Below are 24,973 nucleotides of genomic sequence, written 5' to 3' on the forward strand. Positions count from 1 at the left end.
ACACAGTCTGACACAGGTCTTCTTCATTCAGTGTCTGACTTCTAACTGATCAGCATTACATGCCAGGCAAGTTGGCTCCCTGGCATTTTTTCTCTCCTTCAATGCACATAAGTCCGCTTTTGCTGCCTGGGTCACGCCCTTTCTGCAAATCCCTGGGCTGCTTTGACATTGCATTAGCTCAAACCTAACATTAATGCAGGCCTCGAATTTGCAGAAAACTAAAGCTACTATTGTGGTATAACAGCACTTGCTACCTTGTTTCAAGCATGGTGGAAAGAACTTGCTTAACAAATTTTCAAAAGGACATTGCCAATGAAGTAGTGTATGGATTTTGCATCTATCCACCTGCTGTAAGGAGTGTGTTCTCATCTTGGTGCTCAGAGATTTACGCATATAATTTCTGTTCATGTTAATGAGTTAATCCATTTGGTAACACACACTGCCGAACTAAGCCCTCCATTCAGGGTGCCTATGTCACGTCAGTGACAAGGAACAGATGTTTACAGACATACTCCTGAACCAATACAGGGCATGCCTTAAATATTCAAAAGATTGGGACAGATCTTGATTAAAAAAACAGTTGTTTAACCTCTTTTGCTTTGATTTAGACTGGAAGTGTCATGACAGAGAGCAGGAAGGATGCGCTTATAATTAAGGTACAGAATTGTGTGTCAGATGACCTGGGTTTATTCCTTGCTGTGTGACATGTCCTTTGGAGTCTTGTGCAGGTCTCTTCAAAAGAGCTCAGCATTGGCCTAACTCTCTTCTTACTAGTATCACTGATTTCAGTTTGAGCAGAAGTAGGCCTGTGCTGACCACTTTTAAAAATCCCACTCCTGCAGTTTCCATGAAATCTGTGCACCCAAACTCACGAGTGCTCAGCACCTCTGAAAATCAATGTACGATTGCTCCATGCTTCAATTTTCCCATCTGTAAAATGCAGATGATATCCCAATTCCTCGCAGGCTACTGTGAAACTAAATTAATGTTTATAAAGCACTGAGATCCTTGAATCCATAAATTTTAAGCATTACGAGTAGTTTGGGAATTCCTATTTATGTCTGGGAACAAAGCAGAAGTGCAGAGATACACAATTATTTTAAAATTGATCAGATTTTGTCTATATCAAAAAGATTAATTTCAGTGTTTATTCTATAGTAGTTAGCCCATTCCAATATCCGCCTCTCCGTCATTGGCCAAACCAAAACCCTGTGTCCATGCACTCCCAAACTTTGGGGAAGCGCAGAGCCAGATCCAAACTTTGGAACTAAGCTTGACTACACTGCAGGGGAAACTGACAGTATGAGTGTTGCTTATAGAGTCAACCGAGTCATTCTTCACAATATTCCTGGAAAGACTGTGATCAACTGTAATTGCTTATTATGCAGAGAGAGTCACCCATTTCCAAAAGATTACTTTTCATTGCAGTCTGGTGAGATAATCCTCACCTCTTATAACCAGCTCAGTTTTAAAGCAGATTTCCTCCTGTCTCAAAGAGACTAAAAGAAGCATGAAGGTTGAGAACTGTATATTTCTAAAGTCTAAAATAATTTTGCAAACTTGGTACCTGGCTACAGAAAAGATGCATAAGGTATACAACACAAACATAATAGACTTGAATGCCCTACACCCCAGTTCAGGGAGTGTTATATGCACTCGCTGTGGGGGAAGCTGTACTTCGTGGCAGATTCAACGCCTTGTCCTGTCAAGGGAAGGCTCTTAGACAGTCAGCATTTGGATACCCTGGTGACGGGTACAACATAAGAACCTAGATAAATAAGAACCCTAACTAGAGGTTGCTTGAGAAATACACTGAATCAGTTCATCTCCTTAGTGTTCTGTCCACACTCTCTCCCAGCCGGGGCTACCCTGTGAATACACAGGGACAACCTGCTCTTCACAGCACCTAACATGAGTAGCTGGCGGGCACCCTGGGTATGTTTGCTGAGGTAGAGGAGGAGGATGCCTTTCCACAGGCAATCCAAACAACTATTCCAGCTAGGGTGACCAGAGATTCCAATTTTATAGGGACAGTCCCGATATTCAGGCTTTGTCTTGTATAGATTCCTATTACCCCACACCCCTAGTCCTGATTTTTCACACTTGCTATCTGGTCACCCTAATTCCAACCCTTGGGATGGAGTAGCTTCTGCAGCCCTTGACCTTTCTATGCGGATGTCAAAAGTTGGTAGATCCACATATTCACACGTGCTCCCCTCAGCCCCATCTGAGCACCACAGAACTGAGAGTGCTGCAAAACTTTTGTGCGTGCTTCTGAAATCATACACCCTTTGTACAAATATCACACTGCAGGGGAAGAGGCGGAAGTTTTTGCAGCCTGCACACAGAATTCGACTGTTTAGCTGCAGTGCGTATTTGTGCCTTACAATAGTAAGCAGAGTTACTAATTACAGCAGGTCTCCATGCACATGCAGCTTATATAATCATCATACTAGTGCCACAAGCCCCTCCGTAATCAAGGCCCTGCCACAATTTTCATTACATTTAATTTCTCATAGGTTAATAACTAAACACATTCTTCCCATAGTGAAATGTAGCAGAGAAAAATCTCAGGAGGAGTGAATTGTGAAGTTTTTCCTTCAAAATTGTTAATACTAATTTTCTGTAGGGAGTTAAAAAAGCAAAGCACAGTCTCACTGGGCTTGTATAACTACAAACTGACATTCAGGAAAAGAAATTTCACAGACAGTTGCCTATACCTTTCTGGCAATTCAGTTTAAAAAAACCCAACTATATCATTCACAAACAGGTCACTCAGCATGTTGTCATCATCCATATCCATAACATTATGATGGTCCCATAGCATAAGATAGTTGGGAATGGATAAGCTATAACATTTTACAATCTGTACTGAGTATGCAGTTTTGAAAATTAGGTAAATAAGCATTTCCTAGGCAGACCGTTTCCATTCCAAATACCAACCAAGCAAACTTATCACTGTCACCTTTGGATTTACTCTCTTTCCCTCTTTTTGTCTATTTAGTACCCTCACTTGTGAGACATCTCACTATAGGTACCAATCCTGCATTTGGATCTCTGAAGGTGAACCCGTACATTCAGATGTAGTCCTCACTGGTTCGGCAACATCCAGCTGCCGTTATGGTCCTTTGGAGCCAGCCATTGTAATGCTGAGCCAGGACTGGAGGAGTTCAAAGAGGGCTTAAAGCCACCTTTGTGCACAAGGACACTCTCTCTTCCCCCCAGGTTGCTCTGTGTGCTTCTCATCCGCATCCTCATCAAGGATCAGGACTAAAGTGTTTAAAGAATCAGGCTAAGAAGCATTGGAGATTCCCAAGTTGTGATTTCTCCAGGGGATGCATATTTTGCACCACTAGAGAAATAATGTAATCACCATGGAGAGACAATAGAAATGATCATGTGTGTTAAATCTTAATACAGTAGAACCTCAGAATTATGAACTGACTAGTCAGCCACACACCTCATTTAGAACCAGAAGTATGCAATCAGGCATCAGCAGAGACCAAAAAATCCCCAAAAACAAAATACAGTACAGTACTGTGTTAAATTTAAAATACTACAAAAATAAAGGAAAGTTTAAAAAAAGATTTGACAAGGTAAGGAAACTGTTTCTGTGCTTGTGTAATTTAAATGAAGATGGTTAAAAGCAGCAATTTTCTTCTGCGTAGTAAAGTTTCAAAGCTGTATTAAATCAATGTTCAGTTGTAAACTTTTGAAAAAACAACCAGACGTTTTGTTTAGAATTACAAACAACCTCCATTCCCGAGATGTTCATAACGCTGAGGTTCTACTGTAACTGAATTTAATTTACCCAAAATATCAATATTTGCCTGAAACGGTTAAATGTGTGTTATGTCCCTGGTGTTACACCACTGTATACAATAATAGCACTATGCCTGACCTGCAATGGCAGCTAATTAGTTCCTGTCACCAGAGGGCATCAGAGGACAAGCTGATTTTTAGATAGGAAGATATGGCTTGTGCTTTTAGTTACACCATACCTTCCTTTTAGTTACACCAGTAGACTTGTGTCTCCTCTCCCATTGTGTAATGTCATCGACTTCACCTACCAAAGTGAGAGGGGAATAAGGCCCAGTGCTCAAGGATGCTTCTTAAGTGAGTTGGTCATTTGGAGCCAGATCCTTCCATTAGGATGGAGCTGGTTGCTCCCTGCGCTGTGCCAGCCCTGCTCTATGGGCTGAAGCCATTACCCCACCTCCTACCTGCCACTCCCTAGCTTCTTTTTCCACACCTTGCTTCCTAAAATAGACATAGACCACAGGGACTGTCTGCTATTGTGTGTCGCTCCTGTGCAGCTATGCAAGGGAGGGGGAATCTCCTTGCTTGCTCCTCTACAGGGACTACACACAACCAGGCACAAAAGCTTCGGCATAATTCAGGAACATAATTAAACCGTGCTTCAGTCATGCCTATATTGCAAGCCAAAGCGTTGGGAATTATTTTTGTGGTATGCAGGCTCACCATCAACATACTAATAATATTTAGCACTTCTTACCACATGTTCTGAAAGTGCAATACAAAATGGTTAAGTCTCATCATACATACAGGGAAACTGAGACCCAGGGAGTTTTACTTACCCTGGCCACATAGCGAATAGGTAGACGAGCTAGGAAAATACATCCCCATCTGACTTCCCCTCTGTTTGCTTTTGTAGTGTAGGTGAAACCTGTAGGGTACAGTGAGATTAGAGGGCTCTTAAAGTTTCATATGGATTCTCACCACCACTTGGAGTGAGTCGCGGGATTTATTTCTACATTAAATGCAGGCTCAGTTGCTCAGTGTGAGAGGATGTTTTTTTAAGTCTTACTTGACTGAGGTGTACATTTTAAAGTTAGTTTTATTTCCCACGTTAATTTTGAGAACAGATCTAGCATAAGAAATCTGCAGTTTGTCTGGTGGTGCAATAACAAAGGCAGACATATGTCAGTTAAGCAGAGAAAGATACTGTCCATGAAAATAAAACCACCAATCATTTTTATGCATTCTGAACACATTACATTTAAACAGAATGGGGCAGGCCAAGCTACTCTTCATTTTTACCACTCTTGCTTCTTCTTAAAAATAAGTTTTCATGTAACCTTCAAAATTATGACCAATCACAGAAACTACAAACCTCAAATAATAATAAAAAATTATAATAGTAATAGTAAAAAATAAAGCATTTGTTAAAAGAATTTTTTAAAAAAACTTTGACAATTAACCATTTTTTTAAATAAAAAAAACCTAACAATTTGCTTTGCATGCTTATCTCTGAACAAGATCGCCACATATGAGAATTTTAAAACAATTTTTGTTTTAAACTAACTTTGAAAACAATTGTTTTCTAAGGTGCTTGTGAGTATGTATTAGCTCTTTAGGCCCCAACATTGGACACCAAAAATGATGGAATAAGAAGTCGGTAAAGTACAGGTAGGAGTGAGTGAGGAACAGTGAAACATAAGAGTCCCATTTAAATATAGCACATGAAGGTGAGCAACTGAATATTGACAAATATAGAAAATGTACAAGTGCTTATATACAAATGCTAGAAGTATAAATACTAAGATGAATGAACTAGAATGCCTGGCTTTAAATGAGGATATTGATACAGTAGGCTTTGGGGAAAATTGGTGGAATGATGATGATCAGTGGGACATAGTAATACTAGAGTACAAAATGTATAGGAATGACAGAGTAGGTCGTGCTGGTGGGGGAGTGGTGCTATATGTGAAAGAAAGCATAGTGTCAACTAAAGTAAAAAATCTTAAAATGAATCAAATTGTACCATAAGATCTTTATGGATAGAAATTCCATGCTTGAACAATAAGAGGATAGCAGTAGGACTATTCTACTGACCACCTGGCCAGGATGGGAACAGCGATTGTGAAATGCTCAGGGAGATTAGAGAGGCTACAAAAGCAGAAAACACAATAATAATGCAGGATTTCAATTATCCTCATATTGACAGGGTATGTGTCACCTCAGGATGGGATGCACAGCTTACATTTTTAGACACCATTAATGACTGCTTCTTGTAGCAGCTAGTCCTGGAACCAACAAGGGGAGAGGCAATTCTTGATTTAGTCCTAAGTGGCTCACAAGATCTGGTCCAAGAGGTGAATATAGCTGAACCGCTCAGTAATAGCGACCATAAATTAAATTTAACATCTTTGTAGGGTGGAAAATGCCAAAGAAACTTACCACAGTTGCAGTTAACTTCAAAAAGGGGAACTATACAAAAATGAGGAAGCTAGTTAAAAATTAAAAGGAACAGTCACAAGGGTGAAATGCCTGCAAACTGCATGGAGACTATTTTAAAACACCATAGAGGCTTAAACTAAATGTATACCCCAAATAAAAAAAAAACAGTAAGAGAACCAAGAAAATGCCACCATGGCTTAACAGCAGAGTAAAAGAGGTGGTTAGAGGCAAAAAGGCATCCTTTAAAAATTGGAAATCAGATTTTATTGAGGAAAATAAAAAGTAGCATAAACTTTGGCAAGTCGCATATAAAAGCACAATAACAAGCCTTGTGGATGGGGTGGGAGGAAGCAGTAGATACGATATAGCTTGACTTTAGTAAAGCTTTTGATACAGTCTCTCACGACCTTCTCAGAAACAAACTAGGGAAATGCAACCTAGATGGAGCTACTATAAGGTGGGTGCATAACTGGTTGGAAAACCATTCTCAGAGAGTAGTTATCAGTGGTTCTCAGTCATATTGGAAGGGCATAACAAGTGGGGTCCCACAGGGCTCAGTGCTGGATCTGGTTCTGTTCAATATCTTCATCAGTGATTTAGATAATGGCATAGAGAGTACACTTATAAAGTTTGTGGAGAATATAAAGCTGAGAGGGTTGCAAGTGCTTTGGAGTATAGGATTAAAATTCAAAATGATCTGGACAAACTGGAGAAATGGTCTGAAGTAAATAGGATGAAATTCAATAGGAACAAATGCAAAGTACTCTACTTAGGAAGGAACAATCAGTTGCACATATTCAAAATGGTAAATGACTGCCTAGGAAGGAGTACTGCAGAAAGGGATCTGGGGGGTCATGGTGGACCACAAGCTCAATATGAGTCAACAGTGTAACACTGTTGCAAAAATGCGAACATCATTCTGGGATGTATTAGCAGGAGTGTTGTAAGCAAAACATGAGAAGTAATTCTTCCACTCTACTCTGCGCTGATTAGGCCTCAACTGGAGTATTGTGTCCAGTTCTGGGTGCCACATTTCAGGAAAGATGTGGACAAATTGGAGAAAGTCCAGAGAAGAGCGACAAAAATTAAAGGTCTAGATTAAAGGTCTAGAAAACATGACCTATGGAGGGAAGATTGAAAAAATTGGGTTTGTTTAATCTGGAAAAGAGAAGACTGAGAGGGGACATAACAGTTTTCAAGTACATAAAAGGTTGTTACAAGGAGAAGGGAGAAGAATTGTTCTTCTTAATCTCCAAGGATAGTACAAGAAGCAATGGGCTTAAATTGCAGCAAGGAAGATTTAGGTTGGACATTAGGAAAAGCTTCCTAACTGTCTGTGGTTAAGCACTGGAATAAATTGCCTAGGGAGGTTGTGGAATCTCCATCATTGGAGATTTTTAAGAGCAGGTTAGACAAACACCTGTCAGGGATGATCTAGATAATACTTAGTCCTGCCATGAGTGCAGGGGACTGGATTAGATGACCTCTCGCGGTCCCTTCCAGTCCTATGATTCTATAAGGAGGCCAAGAAAGAATTAAGAGCAACTAGCTAAAGACATAACTAACAACAACATTTTTTTTAAGTACACCAGAAGCAGGAAGTCTGCCAAACAGTCAGAAGGGCCACTGGACAACTTAGGTGCTAAAGGAGCACTCAGGCAAGATAAGGCTATTGCAGAGAAGCAAAATGAATTCTTTGCATCAGTTTTCACTGCAGAGGATATGGGGGACATCCCCATGCCCGAGTCATTCTTGTTAGTTGACAAATCTGAGGAACTGTTCCAAATTGAGGTGTCAATAGAGAAGGTTTTGGAACAAACCAATACATTAAACCGTAATAAGGTCACCAGGACCAGATGGCACTCATCCAAGAGTTCCAAAGGAACTCAAATATAAAATTGCAGAGCTACTAACTGTGGTATGTAACCTATCACTTAAAATCAGCCTCTGTAAGATGACTGGCAGATAGCTAATGTAACACTGATTTAAAAAAAAAAAAAAAAAAAAGCTTGCCAGGATCACCTCTGGTGCCTAACTTCAGTACCAGGCAAATTGGTTAAAACTATAATAAAGTATGGTAAAGAACATAATTATCAGACACATAGATGAACACTGTGTGTTAAGGAAGATACAATGCAGCTTTTATAAAGGGAAATCATGCCTCACCAATGTACTAGAATTCTTTGAGGGTACCAGAGAGCAAGCATATGGACGAGGGTGATCCACTCAACATAATGTACTTGGACTGTAGGAAAGCCTTTGACAAAGTCCCTCAAAGGTTCTTAAGCAAAATAAGCAGTCATGGGATAAGAGAAAAGGTCCTCTCATGGTTCAGTAACTGGTTAAAAGATAGGAAACAAAGGGTAGGTATAAATAGTCAGTTTTCACAATAGAGAGAGGTAAATAGTGCAATTCATAATGCTCTGGAAAAAGGGGTGAAACAGTAAGGTGGCAAAATTTGCAGAAGACACAAAATTACTCAAGATAGTTAAGTCCAAAACGGACTGTGAAGAGTTACAAAGGGATCTCACTAAGTTGAGTGTCTAGGCAACAAATGGCCAATGAAATTCAATGTTGAGAAGTGCAAAGTAATGTACATTGGAAAAAAAAAATCCCAATCATACATACAAATTGATGGGGTCTAAATTAGCTATTACCACTCAAAAGAGAAATCGTGGAGTCATTGTGGATAGTTCTCTGAAAACATCCCTTCAATGTGCAACAGTAGTCAAAAACCTATAGGACATTAGGAACCATTAGGAAAGGGATAAATAATAAAACATCATAATGCCACTATATAAACGCATGGTATACCCACATCTTGAATAGTAATGCAGTTCTGGTCACCCCATCTCAAAAAAGATATATTGGAGAAGGTACAGAGAATGGCAACAAGAATGATTAGGGGAATGGAATAATACAACAAGATATTAAAAAGACTGGGACTGTTCAATTTAGAAAAGAGACAACTAATGTGTCTAATGTGGATATGATAGAGATCTATAAAATCATGAATGGTGAATAGGGAAGTGTTATTTACTCCTTCACATAACAGAAGAACTAGAGGTCACTTACTGAAATTAACAGGCAGTAGGTTTAAAATAAACAAAACACAGTCAACCTGTGGAACTTGTTGCCATGGGATGTTGTGAAGGCCAAAACTATAACTAGATTAAAAAAAGAATTTGCTAAAATCATGGAGGATAGGTTCAGCAATGGTCAGGGATGCAACCCCATGCTCCAGGTGTCTCTAAACTTCCAACTGCCAGTTACTGGGACTGGACGACCAGTGATGGATCACTCAAAATTGCCCTGTTCTGTTAATTCCTTCTGAAGCAACTAGCACTGGCCACTCTCAGAAGATAGGATACTGGGCTAGATGGACCATTGGTCTGACACAGTAAGGCTATTCTTATGTTATGTACGAATTGAACCAATGGCTCCTGATGTTTACGCCTATGTGCTATCCTATTGCACACTGCCTCCCATGTGTTGAATAGGGAGATATTTTAATGAGATAGGGCTGTTAACATAATCTCTCCCACATCCGTTATCACGTGCATAACTCCTACCATCAGGAAACCTAAGCACAAGTTGAAAACTGAAGCAGCTTAAAAGTTGAAGTGCCACTTTCTTCAGTCATGCTCGATGGGTATAATCTAAACTGCAATTTGCTTAATATTTATTTATTGTTATCTTTCCTCCAGTCATTTTTCCCCTACCTGAATGGGGAAAATATTTTTAAAGGGGCACTGCCCTTTAAAATCATAGGTCAAATTTAGCTCTGGAGGTATTCTACCAATGTCAATGCAGCATACCTTTCCAAATTCCCCAGTGTGTAGGGACAGCTCATTCTCTGACACTCTGCATCCATTCTTCTCCAAGTGCTGGGAAGGGGAATTCTAGACTCAGGGAGGGCCATAGCCCCACCTTCTTCCTCACTCCCTTTGGGGGCCTGGGTGGTCTCAGAGATACAGGAAGGGAGCAGCCCGTGATACAGAAGCTGCAATGGCACCTACACAAGCCACACAAGTCTCCTTGTGCCCTTTCCACCTTCCTGACCACCTGCATAAGTGCCAGGCACACACTTGCCCTTAATGAGTAATTTTTAAAAGCAGCAACCAGATGTAAGCATGTGTGCCTGTGATGGGGCAGGCTGCTCCTTAAGGGCAGTATTGCCAACTGGTCAGTCCACCTTGCCACCTGGCATGGCTCTTTAAGCACTGAAAGGTCAGATTATAGATATAAGGATCTGGGAGATATTGGGAAAGAGGAAGTGGTCCCAGGAGTAAGTAGGGGTTGGGACGAAATCCTGGTACGGTTTCATTAAGGGCAAGGAACATTGCGGAGAGGGTAGAAAAAGGCACTCCTCTCTCCAAACCAATGGGAATGAGCTGGGAGAAAGGGAACAGCATAATGCTGCTTCCCTCATAGCAGGGCAGATGCAGGATCTCATAGCATGGAAGAGTTGTGAGCAATGAGCTGGCAGGCAAAGTGGCAAAAAAAATGTTTAAAATGGGCAAATTGATGTAGAGCGCCCTTCAAGGAAGCTGGCATTTAGAAATCTAATTAAAATTGAGTTGAGAGAGGAATGGCAGGATTTATACCCAAAAGAAAGGAAGGGGAAAATATTCCATGAAATATGCCCAAGAGTCAAAAAATGCTGATATACTCCAAGGCCCTGAGAGACAGAGTGAAGGGGCTCCGCTAATTTTAACTGGCCATTGTGGCTTAAATAGTAATTTGTTTCTAATAAATAAACAAAGATGGATTAAGTGGGATGCACAAGGTCCAGGAAACCGTTGATCATCTCCTTGGGGAGGGCAAAGAGTGTACCATCGAAAGGAGGTATTTATATGAAAAACTTAGAGGCCTTAAAGTATCAAAATTTTCGCTGAAACACCTAGTAAGAGCATCAGGAAAAATGGGGTCCTATAAAAATAACATTGCAATTCTTTATGAACACTGGGAAAGGCAAAAGACTTCAATTCTTGAATTATATATGTGTCCAGTGCTTGGCAGTCAGACTCAGAAAGTGAGTCTGCTTCACCGTAAAACACAAAAAGAACAAGAACGGGGCAGAAGCTAAAAGTAGTAAGAAGGCTCCAGAGTTGGCAGGAAGCAGACACCAGCAGGAGAAACCCTCTGAGTCTGAGGACGAAGCAGAGCTAGCTGAGGGGTAATAACTGCTTGAACTATCCTGGTCCAGGAGAACTAAGGAGATGCTTACCATAAGGAGAAGTCAGAGACTGAGAGGTAAATTACAACCCAACCCTGAACTCCAGGAGGAGAACTGGGGACTCCTGGTAAGGAAAGGGACAATAATTGCTTGAACTTGTTCCAGGAGGAAGGCTGGGGCTCCTGCCATAAGGAGAGACAAAGACTGAAAGAGAACCCTGAGGGGATTGGAACCCCAGCTTAGGGTATATCTACACTAATAAAAAACCCACAGCATCACGTCTCAGAGCCCAACAAGTCTGCTGACTTGCACCTGTGGGGCTCTGGTTGTGGGAGTACATGTAAGCAGAGTCAGGATGAGCTCTACCCTGACATCTGGTGGTGAATTATGGCAAGTGTGGAAAAGAACTCCAGGGGCTGATCTTGTTTGCATAGGCACACCCACTCGCCTGGCATGAAACAACAGCAACTCAAAGTGGTTACTTTGGCTGGTGTGGGATCCCCAGTTTTCTCTGTTATTGGGACAGGAAGAATAGTTTTGTTACCCTGATTCTGTGAATCAAGGCCAGTGAAACTGTTGTATGACAGAAGGACTGAGTGAGTCCTTCACCATTACCTAAGTAGGACTTGCTTGACAAGGGGCATGGGTTACAAAATCCAGTGAATAGAGAGAGGATGGGAATAGGTATTTGTACCTGATGGTATGGGTTCTCTCTGAGGGGTTGAAACACCAATTGCACTATCTCCTCTCTCCACTGTTGGATATCAGATTTCAACTTTGATTCTATTACAAGTCTAGTTACAGACTGCTGAGCTCAATTCACTTTGGGCCAATGGTGTATTAGCACTGGGGCTCCCCTACTATGAGCTGAAATCACAAAAGAGCTAAAGTTACTAAGAGCTGAGATCACTGAGGCTGTGTTAACTAGTGGGGGAGCCTGAAGCTATATTGCTAAGCGGTTGGCGGAGCAGCTAGCAGAGTGGAGCCTTGTGGGGACAGTTGGAGTGGAGCTGAGCGACTCACAGGTCGGTGAGCAGAGTGGAGCAGCTGCCAGAGCAGTTCGTGGGATGGCGGGAGCAGCTCACGGGGCAGCTGGTGGAGTGGAGCGGCTCATGGTGAAGGCTGCGGCGGAACCCCGTCGGCCTCGGATCACGTAAGGTGCCCCTTAACACCCTGCGTGCCCCCCCCCCCCGAACTCTGGGGCTGCACTGACCAGGGACAGAGACTTTGGGGGGTTGTTGGACCTTTGGGACTTTGGTGATCCTTGGGTTGCTGGTTTCAAGAACCCAAGGGAAAGGACACAGCCCAACTTGCTGGGGTGGGTTTTTTTGCTCATGGTTTGTGTTATGAATCCTGTTTGTGGTGTTTTTCCAATTTAATGCTGATGTTGTTTACCTCATGTTATTAAACATTTTCTGTTACACTCAGACTCCGTGCTTGCGAGAGGGGAAGTATTGCCTCTTAGAGGCACCCAGGGGGTGGTATGTAATTGTCCCAGGTCACTGGGTGGGGGCTCGAGCCGATTTTGCATTGCGTTATTGAAATGGAACCCCTAGATACAGAACCCGGCCCTTGTTGCTGCCAACTTAGATGGGCAGAAGGGTTACATACATATAGCAATGTAGACATCCCGGCTTAAGCTTCCCACGTGTGGGGTCTCAGAACCCAGGCTCCAGCCTGAGCCTGAATGCCTACACTGCAGTTTTATAGCCTTATGACCTTACAGCATCACGAGCTCAAGTCAGCTGACTTGAGCCCGATGCATCCATGCCATGGATCTTTTATTGCAGCGTAGACTTATCTTTAGAGGGCAGGCTTCAGATGAACCTGGAAAGCCAGAAGCACCTTCAGAGAGAGAAGGTGGGCAAAGTAATATATTTTATTGGACCAACTACAGTTGGTGAGAGAGACCAGATTTTGAGCTTCTCTCAGCAACAGAAGTTGATCCCATAAGAGATATTACCTCACCCACCTTGTCTCTCTAATATCCTGGGACTGCTACTGTAATAAACAAGTCCAAAAGGAGGGCATTATTAAGTCAAGTGTCAAGAGTGCCTGAAATGGATTTATTGGCTTCCTAAGAAGGGAAACTGAGGCAGGCATGTTGTGCAGTGCCACACTACTTCAGCAGGGGGCACTACAGTGCAGTCACAACCTATGACAGAGCCCCATTAAAATATTAGGCTGTGCCCAATTAAAATTTAGTTGGTTAGAAATAATGTCCAAGGCACTAAGCATTTGTGTACAGCTCCCACTAGCATTCATGAGAGTTACTGCTCATAAAAAGGGCAGAACAATTTTTCTGTATCAGAAAAATGCCAGCTTACAATATTTGTATGCAAGACCTTGGCCACCAAGCGTTAAACAAACACAGTAGCACACCAGTTTAAGGATACATTTTTGCACTGGGAACAAACAGATGTTGAAGAACCTGAGCCTGATGCTTCCTTGCCTCTTGTGTAGTCATTTACACCAGTGCAAAGTGAGTGTGCAATGTTATCATTCTGATCTGGTAGTAGTTTGCATTCACTCTGCACTAAACGAGATGTAACGCAATGGAGAATCAGGCCCTTGAAATCCAAGGAAATGAAGTGTATAATGTAATCTAGGAATAGGCAATAATAGGACATTTCCATTTGATATCACTGCAACAGTTAACGTGCAGATTCCCTCGAGTATTCCCCCAGTCATCAGGTAAAGTACTAATGGACTTTGAGCTAATAGGGCTTTTTGTCAGTGAGGTGAGAGAGCACCGTGGAATAGGAGGAAATTATTTCTTCAGCCCATTGTTATCATGCACAGCAAGGAGATGTGCTTAAACACGTCAGAGGCCAGTATCTCAATGGAACATATTTATAGCACTGTTTTTGGAGACGAAAATAGTTCTGCCACTGAGAGAGGGAACAAAAAGTGTTACCTAAAAATAAATGTCACAAGTTGATGTTACCTGCAGTGCTGGGTTTACAGTGGCGCCATGGAGCCGGGCCCATGCTCAGAAGGGGCCCCAGCCTGCTCTGCTTGCACTGTGCCCTGAGATCCCGCCAGCCCGCTGGCTCCCCCCCCCGCCTGCCCACCCACCACTTGCGCCTCTCGGCCTGCCCATCAGCCAGCTGATGCCTCCTCTCCACCCCTTGGCCTCACCCGCCGGCTTCTCTCTGCCTCCTGGCTGGATCCCAGTGCCCCTCTGGCTCCGGGCAGTCTCTGCTTCCCACCACCTGGGGGCCCCCACCTGTCTCCCTGGAGCTGAGCCACCTGGGACTGATGCAGAAGCCTGGTCAGTCTTGGCCAGGTAGGGGTGGGGAACAGTGTGGGGGGCTTGGTTGGGCCCTTCCAGGCAAGTGGGTCCTGAGGGAGCCTGGGTGGGGCAAGCCCTGGCCTGGCTGATCGCGCCACTCTTGAGGGGCCGGAGTGATTCCCCGCCCTAGGACACTGGTGGCTCAGCCGGGCAGTTGCCTCCCAGCAGGGCCAGTGAGTGGGGCCAGGAGGCAGGGTGTGGGGGAGTGGGTCTCCGGAGGGCCTGGGGCGGTGCGGGGCTGTGAAACTGCAGGGAAGATCTCTGTGTGTTGGGGCACTAGGGAGTGGGGGGTTCTGTGTGGGGTGCTGGGAGTTGTGGCAGAGTCGGGGGAGGCTGGGCATAGCGGGTCTGGGCGGGAGCTTTGGCCATAGGGAATCGGGTGTATGTGTTCCGGCGTTGGGTGGGGGGCTGTATGGCATGACATGGGCCCACCCCCGAGGGGAAGGGGCATGCTGGCAGCACAAGGCCAGGAGGGCCATTGGACGTCTGGCAACTGCCAGTCTGTAAATAGTGCCCTCACACAGAGCTGGGTGGAGCAGGGACATCCCTGCCATGCCATGCCCCATTGCCCCTGGTTGCTCCTCACTCCAGGGACTGAACCCCCTGCACCATGCTCTATTTTCCCCTTGGGGGCCCACAAATATGTTTGGCGCTGGGCCCACAAAAGGTTAATCTGGCCCTGGTTACCTATTTCATTTCCTTTTTAAGAGTTGGATAAATGGAATACATGAAGAAACATTTGGGTTGTGCAGGCAGTACTGAGGCCCTTTTGGAGCTTGAACAGTTTTCACTTTCACACTCTACTAATTTATCAGCAGTTATCCATTTTCTCCAAAACAATCTCTCTGTTAGTAAGAAAAAAGGTAATTAAATATGCACAGGGAAATTAGCCAATCTAGGCAAAAACATGGTTGGGAATCATTGGGATAGATGCACATTTTCCTTCGCATACATTGTTCTCTCACAAACTGGCATGACTCTCATTGGCTTCAATATGTTTCACCTGCTTATGCTGGGGCTGAATGTGGTCAGTATTAGTAACTTCTCTCTTTTTACCCAGAGGATAAAACATGTTTTCAAATAAAACAGTGCCAGATCCTCAGTTGGTAAATATTAGTGTTGTTTCATTGACCTTAATGGAGGGGATTTATACTAGCTGAGGGTGTGGGCCATCAATTCTGCCGAGTTATACAGCTGTAGCTTCCATTGACTTCAAAGGGAATAGCACTCATGTCATTGAGGGCAGAATTGAGCACAAGTAGTTCTATTACTATAAGCTAATAATAATATAACATCTATAACTCTAGTTCATCTAAAAATTTCAAGGAACTGGCAGATCTTGCACTCCCATCATAAGACCATTTGTCTCTCTAAAGGGCCTGAAGTTAAAATACTTCTAAGCATGGCACAGCTCATTTAAAAAGGAGAGTGCCCAGGAGAGAAGTCCTTCCTATCATAGCTCATTGGCATGATTTGGATTTCTATATGGATAAGCTAAACTAAAACCCCAAATCTGAACACCAAAGCTTGATCTAGGAGTTCATCCCTCGGACCTTTTTTCAATAATGGGCTGAATTCACAAACCTATTCTGAATACCCCAAAGTTTGAGGAAAATTGGATTCATATCTGTTTTTTGGATCCCTAGTTTGAGACTATTCAGATCTGAGTGTGATGTTGCACTCCATATGTTTTATGGAAATATGCTTATGAGTGTGAATACGATGTAACTGGAATATGCTTTATGCAAAAGGTCTCTTGTAAGGTATCATTACAAACCTTATAATCTATGGAGTGTGTTCATCCTATTTGTATGCATGTATCATTCTTGTCTCTGAAGCTAGAAATATGAAGTATAACTGAGGTCCTATTGTAATTATGCAAAATGTGGGCCATTAATGGTGGTTTAGAATCTTGATGGCTCCCATTGACTAGGACAATTGGTTGTAAATGGTTTATTTACCTGCAACCCTTCCTGTGTTCCTGTAAACCAGCCTAGGAAGAATGGAGGTTGTGGTCTCACAAGACATGTGAACATGTCATCTGATACTGGAATCCTTCTAAATGGAAAAGCACCAGGTTTAAGATGGAGGGGTGTGGACCCAGAGAGACAAAAGATTCCCACCTTGTGCCAAAGCTATAAAAGGGGGTGGAAAGGAACAAAGAGGCTGCAGTCATGAGAAAGCCCCTGTTTTCCACTTATGATGTCTGTTGGAACTAACAAGGACTGTACCAAGGAAAAGGATTGGGCCCAGACTAGCAAGGAGTCTAGTCTGTGAAAGAAGCTTATTGGAACATCTCTGAGGGTGAGATTGACCTGTATTCAGTTTCTTAATGTATTAGGCTTAGTCTTGCATGTTTTTGCTTGGTAACTTACTTTGTTCTGTCTGTTATTACTTGAAACCATTTAAATCCTACTTTTTAATACTTAATACAATCATTTTGGTTTATTAATTAACCATGAGTAAGTGATTAATACCTGGGGAAGCAAACAGCAGTGCATATCTCTCTATCAGTGTTAGAGAGGGCAGACAATTTATGAGTTTACCCTGTATAAGCTTTATACAAAGTAAAACTGATTTATTTGGGGTTTGGATCCTATTGTGAACTGGGTGTCTGGGTGCTGGAGATAGGTGACCTGCTGAGCAGTTTTTGGTGAAAGTTTGCAGCTTTGAGAGCATGGACCAGACCTGGGTCTGTGTTGCAGCAGGCTAGCATGTCTGGCTCAACAAGGCAGGGTTCTGGAGTCCCAAGCTGGCAGGGAAATGGGCTCAGAGATAATCTCAGCACATCAGGTGACATTCCCAAGGGGGTCTCTGTGACCGAACCCATCACACTGAGATTCTGGTTCTCTCCTGAAGAAGAAATTAAGGCCAGGAGATCTGAAGATTAGATCAAGGGCTTGGTTTGAGCCTCTTTCTACATTTAACTCCAGAGATATATGAACTATACCCAGATACACCATCCAAAAGGTTGGTTTAGTAAAGAGGAGACGCAATGAGTAGCCCCACATATACTCCTCACATTGGGGCTGGCACAGTTGGTTAGAACCAAAGCTCAATGGAAAAATAAATATATACCAAGAGAAACATGCCTTCCTTTCTGTGCTCCAGTGCCGGGGCCACTCACCTCCTGCTACGTTATTCACATAGCTGGAGTAGCATAACTTACGTTGACTTACTGCAGTAGTGTAGACATAGCCTCTGTCTAATTTGAAAATCCCAGCTTGTAACTCCCCCAAGGACCCACAAAAGTCTGTGACAAAGCCAGGTATCCTGACTTCCAGTCCAATGCTTTAACTGTAAGTCCATCCTTCCTCCTTTCAATTGCGACTATTGCTAGGACCTCAGATCACATATCTGTGAATGTACAATGGCTGTACCACCAGTAGTGACAGGATTCCTTATAGAAATCACTTTTTCAGAGATGCTTTCAAACCAGACTGCCCACACTGAATATTTGCTACTAATTTTTGTCTCTTCCCCCACCCCTTTTTTTTTTTTTTTAAATATCACCTTGCTCTTATATTCTTTTCCTCTTCTAACCAGCCAAGATGGGACTGAATCATACCACCAGATCCAAACGCTTTCATATTTTGGGGAAGTTTGGATCTAAATCAGTTTGGCTCAGTGCCATCTCAAGTAGCCTGTAACTGTCTCCATAGTTCTTGTTTCATTTCTGTCTTTGTTTCTTCTCCTCTCCCTTCTGCCTTTCTCTCTTTTTATATTTATTTCTTTTCTCCATCTCCACGCACTCCCCTCCTCAGTCGATAGTTCCTTTACTCAACCCCACTCTCCCAGTCACTGACCCTCTCGTTCACTGTCATTTTCCTCTGCTCTGACAGATGCTAACTCTTCCAATCTCTTCTACCTTTTAGAATTATTGTACTTTAAAATCCAGCAACCCATCCAGCATGTCAATTTCACAACATGGGAGCAGGTCTCCCATCCAGTGTTGTGTTGCTTAGCAACATATTTCTCTCTTCTCTGATCAGTCATTTCCCTACTGCGCTGCCTGCTGATGTAAGCACAACAAATGAAAGCAATATTACAGCAGCAATTGGTCTTGTCAGTATTTACTTATTATTATTGCTATGAAGGGGTTTATATGGATTTCTTCATGCCCTGCCTTGCTTAATAGAGAGCGGATCTTCCTGGCCTTTGTAGTATGTTTTCATAATTAATGCGCATTTACCACATTTGGCCAACATTTTCAAAATACGTTCAAAAGTGGCCACTAAATTTGAGGGCCTCCGTGGTTCAGTCCCCAAACTGAGACACTCATAGCTTAATCAACCCCCAGTGCATTGATCGCCAGAGTGTCGATCTGGCGGTAGTGTAGACATAGCCTAAGGGAGTTAGATACCCAATTATCATTGAAATTTCATGGAATTTGGGTAGACTCCATTAATTTTCTTCAAAAACCTTCAGATTTTCAGATATCATTTCTAATCATTGTTGGAGCCTTAAAGTATCCAGATAATACCATGGTGGTCAGACTCACGTCTGTACAGGATGGGTAGTATACCACTCAACCATCATGATACCAGCACTTAACATTAATGTCATGTAGACACAACAAAGGTTACAGACTCAGACCATCAGTAATGCCACATTTGTAATGCAAGCAGTTTTGAAAAGCTGGCCACATGTAAGGGCCTGGTCCAACCCCAATGCTCCCACTGATTTCAGTGGGCATTGGATTAGGCTCTACATGTGCACAACTGCTTTCCATCTCCCAGCCCCTTAGCATTCCTGATTGACTGGATTAAAAAACACCTACATGAGTAACAATCTGCTAGAAAGCTCCCTAGATTGGAACTGGTTCACTAATAATTCAGCCCTCTTCATAAAGTTAGAAGTTAAAAAAAGTGAATACTGTGATGCCATGAGACTATCGTGTGTCTGTGAAAAGAGATGAGAGGTTTACAAACAGCGCAGTTCTTCAGATCTCACGCCGAATCTTCTTTAATCCCCCACAATCCACGGGATCAGAGCAAGTAAGATGGGTTCAGGATCTGTCTGCAATTGCTCAATAGCAACAGGAAAATCTTTAAATCTTCTTTTGATCCAAAGGTAAATCATAAAGGATCTGGATCTCAAACAGCCATGAGGGCAATAAAGATTATTCACTGTAAACTAGAGAGGCTGTATTGAGAGAGAGTGAAGAAATATTAGGAACGCTTAGAAACAGGAATAACTCTCAGCTCCCATAATTTATTAATGGATTACAGTATTATAAATTATTATTATTCACCTATGAAACACCGACTTGTTATAAAGGTAGTCAGATTAGATGATCATAATAGTCCCTTCTGACCTTAATCTATGAATAAATCATTGACTATACCAGCTAAAAAATGACCAAGTCAGTTTTATTTTTAACAAGTCATAAACTGTTTTATAATCAATTATGATTTTCTCTCTCTCTAATCACCATGTAGAGCCCCCCAAATAAGAGGCCCACATTGCCCATCCTGACTCTGCCAGCTTTCAGATCAGTCATTAAACTTCTCACAATTAAGCTAAAGGAAAGATGGCCTATAGCTTTGTATTTTGCATTCACTCTTTTCCCTCTGAAGAGGGGAGGGAACTCGGCAGACTCCACATTCCCCCCTTGAGTTAGCAATAACTTTGCAGAGAACAGCCAGACTCTTCAAGAAGCCTTCAGATTTGTAGTAGCTCTTGGGACACAAGAAGTGAGAGATCATTGGCTTGTATCAAATGACGTGCCACAGCAGATAGACTCTGTTTACACTGCATCCTCAGCTTTTGCATGGCTGAACAGATGTGCTTGTGCACCTTTCTGCTAGAAGGATTTGATAATCTCTCCAAAGCCTCCTCAGTTATGGACACTCTCAGAGCGGAGACCAGACCTAACACTGAACAAAATGGGACATCCGGCAGCTTTCTGGCTTTTTTTAAGACACGATTTAGACTTCTCTCAGAACTGGTACAAGGAAAGCTTCGTAATGATTACTCTGAGATGAAACATAGGGTTCGGATAAGGCTTCAGAGATGCACATGGTCCTTCAATTTCCAAAATGAAAAAAGCATAATGATGTCCAAAAAGAGAAAAAGAAAGAAACCGAATGAACCTCTGGGTGTGTAGGTATGGGAGGGAGAATTTATGTACATACAGTAACTCATAGGTGCCTAATTCCATCTGCGTTATCTTTTATAAATGCAGATGGCCATATTATGAGCCAAATTCTTTCCCAACTTACATCCATGCAACCTAATGAAGTCAGTATGTGGTTGCATTGGGTGTAAATGAGGGAAGATCACCACTCCATAGTTTATCTAATGCCCTTTAAAAAATGTGTATATATATATATACACACACACACCCCTCAATGAGAGAGAGTGTCTCATTCCACCAATGTCCAGTGGCTAGGATGGGTGAATAATGGAAGATAGTTTTTCTTTATTATTTGTTGAGAATTCTTGGGCACTGAACAACTAGAGCTTGAAATGGATCAGGTGCCCAACACCTATTCTCTCCCTGAGGTCCCATGTAAGTTCTCTCTATATAGTACCATAACAATCTACAGCGCATCCCGGCAGTATTGCCATTCCCAAATTTCAAAAATCCTGGATCAGCCCCCCTCAAATTATGAACTTCATGATTTTTAAGACATTATGCCTATATTTGCCTGATAGGTTTTGTGCCTTTAGGGTGCATTTGGATCACATTTTCCAAGCTTTTCTTCCTGCAACGATGAGGACTAGAAACTTTTCTTAAATGAAAGCTGTGATTCACTTTTAATCACTTGTCTCCAGGAGCTAGGGCTTAACGCGAATCTCATATATCCCAAGAATCTCAATAACAATTGGCACCATTGTTTCTATCAGCACAATCAGGAAGTGAGTTTGTTCAGCTTGCTCCCTCTGCTGTCTACTTCTGTAACACAGATTCAATAATACTTCCACTATGATGTAAGTGACAGAGTGGAGTATTATTGGTATTTAGAATCCGGAATATATGTAATTTTCTCCCAGATAGAGTCATTTCAGAAAAATTAGTGGGCCAATTTCTTATGTCAGTCACACTGGTATAAATTCAGAACAATCCCAGAGTTTAGTAAATGTTTATTACATGAGGGGCCTGATTCTCCTCCCTCTTGTATGACCAATGGGTGAACCTGAGTGTAAAATATTGCCAGTAGTGTCTTACACTCACTTTTCCTGGGTGTAACTGCCTACATTAGAGCACAAGGTTGTGGAGAATCAGGCCTCAGGTGTAATTTTGCTCTGATTTATAACCTGTGCTACCCCAACAGGTACTTCAGGGCAGTGGTGCTCATACCCCTGGGAGTATACAGAGATCTTCCAAAGGGTACATCAACTCATCTAGATATTTGCCTAATTTTACAAAGGCTACATAAAAAGCACTAGCAAAGTCAGTACAAACTAAAATTTCATACCAACGACTTGTTTATACTGCTCTATATACTATACACTGAAATGTAAGTACAATATTTATATTCCAATTGATTTATTTTATAGTTATATGGTAAAAATTAGAAAATAAGCAATCTTTCAGTAACAGTGTGCTATGACACTTGTGTATTTTTATGTCTGATTTTGTAAGCAAGTAGTTTTTAAGCTAGGTGAAACTTGGGGTTACGCAAGACAAATCAGACTCCTGAAAGGGGTACAGCAGTCTGGAAAGGTTGAGAGCCACTGCCTCAGGGTTGTAGGTTGTGTCAGTTTCAGCTCTGAATCTTAGGCTCTAAGGAATATCAAACAGGGTAAAAATTGTCCTTTGGTTTTAAAATGGTCATACTGTTGCACTTACAACTATATTAACAGAAACATTATCCAACACAAGATAAACACAGGACCACATTTTTATCTCCCGTATAAATTAGAACTAAATTTATTCAGGCTTCAATTGTTAAATTCAACAAGATTAGAGGGATCTTGGACCAGCAATAAGTGAGGGCATTCACAGTCAAACCAGTTCCTTAATGCTCAGTTATTAAATAAAATTACTAATATTTACTTTGCTCAAGCACAGAGTAAAAAGCAGCCATGCAAACAAAATCGGTATTCCAGCCTTAAGGAACAAAGCATAAAGAACTGCATGGAAAAAACAAAACAAATCTGATTGTCTAAAATATATTGCTATAAGAATAGGATAATCCATTGTCTCCAGAACTTTAGTGTACAGTCCAAAACACTGGACTACAAGAAGAGATTTTCTTTAATAGCAGCTGCACAGTTTCAGTTATTATTGGGCTTTTAGAACATTTATACCCTCCCAGTACACTTTAGAAACTGCCTTATCCAAAGCTCAACTCTTTTCTGCTTTTCTAGAGGCAAAACCTACCAGCTTTGACAGTATAACACCACTAAAACAGATTATTTGATCCTACATGGGATATACTTAAAACGCTTTTGGCTTCATTACACCAACCATCTGCTCTCTTATGGCAGGAGTTCAGTACCCCGCTGGGATTTGCCTTCTCAGTGGGGTCAGCAGGGAGTTTCTATATAGATGGAACAGATAGAATCTCTTCAGTAAGAATCATGTAGGGAGATGCAGGGGATGGAGTGAAAAGGGGAGAAGCATAAAAGAATAATTAGTTTGTGATAAATCACTTCTCCAATGCACAGGGGACTGAACTGGGCATCATGAACTGTGGATTCCATACCTCATTCTAATACTGACCTGCTCGCTGAGCTTGTCAAGTCACTTGACTGATCCGTGCCTCAGTTTCCCCATCTGTAAATTGGAGATATAATACTTGTCTTCCCTTGTAAAGTGCTTTGCAATCTCTAAATAAAAATTGCTGTATAAGAGCTAAGTATTATTTTCATAGACTATCTAAAATTGCTAAGCTAGTGTAAAATGCAAGTTTCTCATAGTGTACTGCATTTCCAATGCCTTTTTTTTTGTTTTTGTTTTTTTTAAAAAGCTTCCTCAGTTATTGTTTGAACATTGCTGCAAATGTCTGGAAGACAAAGCAAATTGATATGCTTTTTTACGGCCTTTGATACATCAGCTACTCCTGGGAAAATTCTGCACTACTGCACATGTGCAGAATTAGTGTCCCCCTGCAGATTTGTTTTTTTCCCTCCACCGAATATAGATTCTGCAGGCGAGGTGCTGCAGTTACACCTTTCGCCCACAAGGGGTTGCTGTGACACCAGAAGAGAGGGCAGCCAGCAGATTGAGAGGGAAGGGAAAGAGGCTGCATTCTTCACAACAGGGCCAGGTGAGCAGGCACAGGACAGACAGAGCGGGGCACAGGGGACTGCTGGGGGGGGGGGGTTAGAGACTGGGATTCAGAAGGGCTAATGGGGTGACAGCATTGAACCAGGGACTGAATGGGAGGGGGGGCTGCAGGGTCACATGGAGAGGGGACAAGGCAATGCAGGGACAGACATGGATGGGGTAGGAGAGTGCAGGGGCACACAGGGACAGGGGGTGTGCAGATGTGCCTGACGGAGGCTAGGGTCAGTCCCCCCCACTTTACTCCTTAACACCTTCCCCCCAAAAAAAGACAAACACACACCATTCCATACTTTTCCCAACAACTCTCCTGGTACTCTGGCAGGCTCCTTCCCCAAGCTCCTCCATTAACCTCGATTCCCACCAAAAGCCAAAAGAAAAAAGAAATTTCCTGATTTTTTTTAAAAGATGTGTATTGTTACAGACATACTTGCTGATTAAATTATTTTGGTAATTTATTTCAAAATACCTCTTTAAACTGGCTATATTTGAAAAATATGCATATTTAAAATATTGCACACAGAACTTTAAATTTTTTGGCACAGAATTCCCCCAGCAGTAATCAGCTACAATAGACCAGCACGTTTCGCTGTACAAGATATCTATTCTTGCTTTTTGACTCTGGAACTAACTGGATCATGTATTTACTGTGGCGGAGAGAAACAACATCAGTTCCACAGGATCTGTGCCATGCCCCAGCCTTTAAGCAGTCTCTTGGGAGGATCCCCTCAGTGTGCTAGACTCCCTCGGGGTCACTGCTACAAGGGTAGGCCACACAGCTTCCAACACTGAGCCTTGGGCTCCTGCACTCGTTTCTCACTGTGTGCTTTGCCCAGTGAGTCCTACTGAGGTAGACTCCCGTTCAGAGACTTATCAATGCACTCCTGCAAGTAACTGCAGCAATTCCATGCCACCTTTTCCAAACAGTAGGGTTTATTAGAGACAAGGGGTAGGTGAGGTAAGATCGGTTATGGACCAACTTCTATTGTTGAGAGAGAGGGGGGGAGGGGCTTTTGAGCCACATCGAGCTCTTCAGGGCAACTGGAATATTGGATGAGCA

The 24,973-nt window shown here is 42.4% G+C and overlaps 1 protein-coding gene across 8 annotated transcripts in view; it reads left to right on the top strand.

The window, feature by feature from the left end:
• MGST2 (microsomal glutathione S-transferase 2) overlaps window positions 1-24,973 on the top strand; it is a 55,687-nt gene that overhangs the window by 6,912 nt on the left and 23,802 nt on the right. For 2 of the 8 annotated variants that reach the window (XM_065597757.1, XM_042850321.2), the window contains exon 2: window positions 23,771-23,896. The exons of 1 other annotated variant lie outside the window; for it this stretch is intronic. Coding sequence is in view for 5 of the 7 variants with exons in the window: in XM_042850321.2 (XP_042706255.2) it covers window positions 23,771-23,896 (126 nt within the window). In the remaining 2 variants the exon portion in view is untranslated. Of the gene's footprint in view, window positions 1-608; window positions 657-14,461; window positions 14,670-23,770; window positions 23,897-24,973 lie in introns of those variants that run through there. 5 more of the 8 variants (XM_065597756.1, XM_042850319.2, XM_065597755.1 and 2 more) reach the window with 5 other exon arrangements.

This window comes from Chrysemys picta, chromosome 5 (genome assembly GCF_011386835.1).
Source record: "Chrysemys picta bellii isolate R12L10 chromosome 5, ASM1138683v2, whole genome shotgun sequence".
Classification (NCBI taxonomy): domain Eukaryota; kingdom Metazoa; phylum Chordata; order Testudines; family Emydidae; genus Chrysemys; species Chrysemys picta.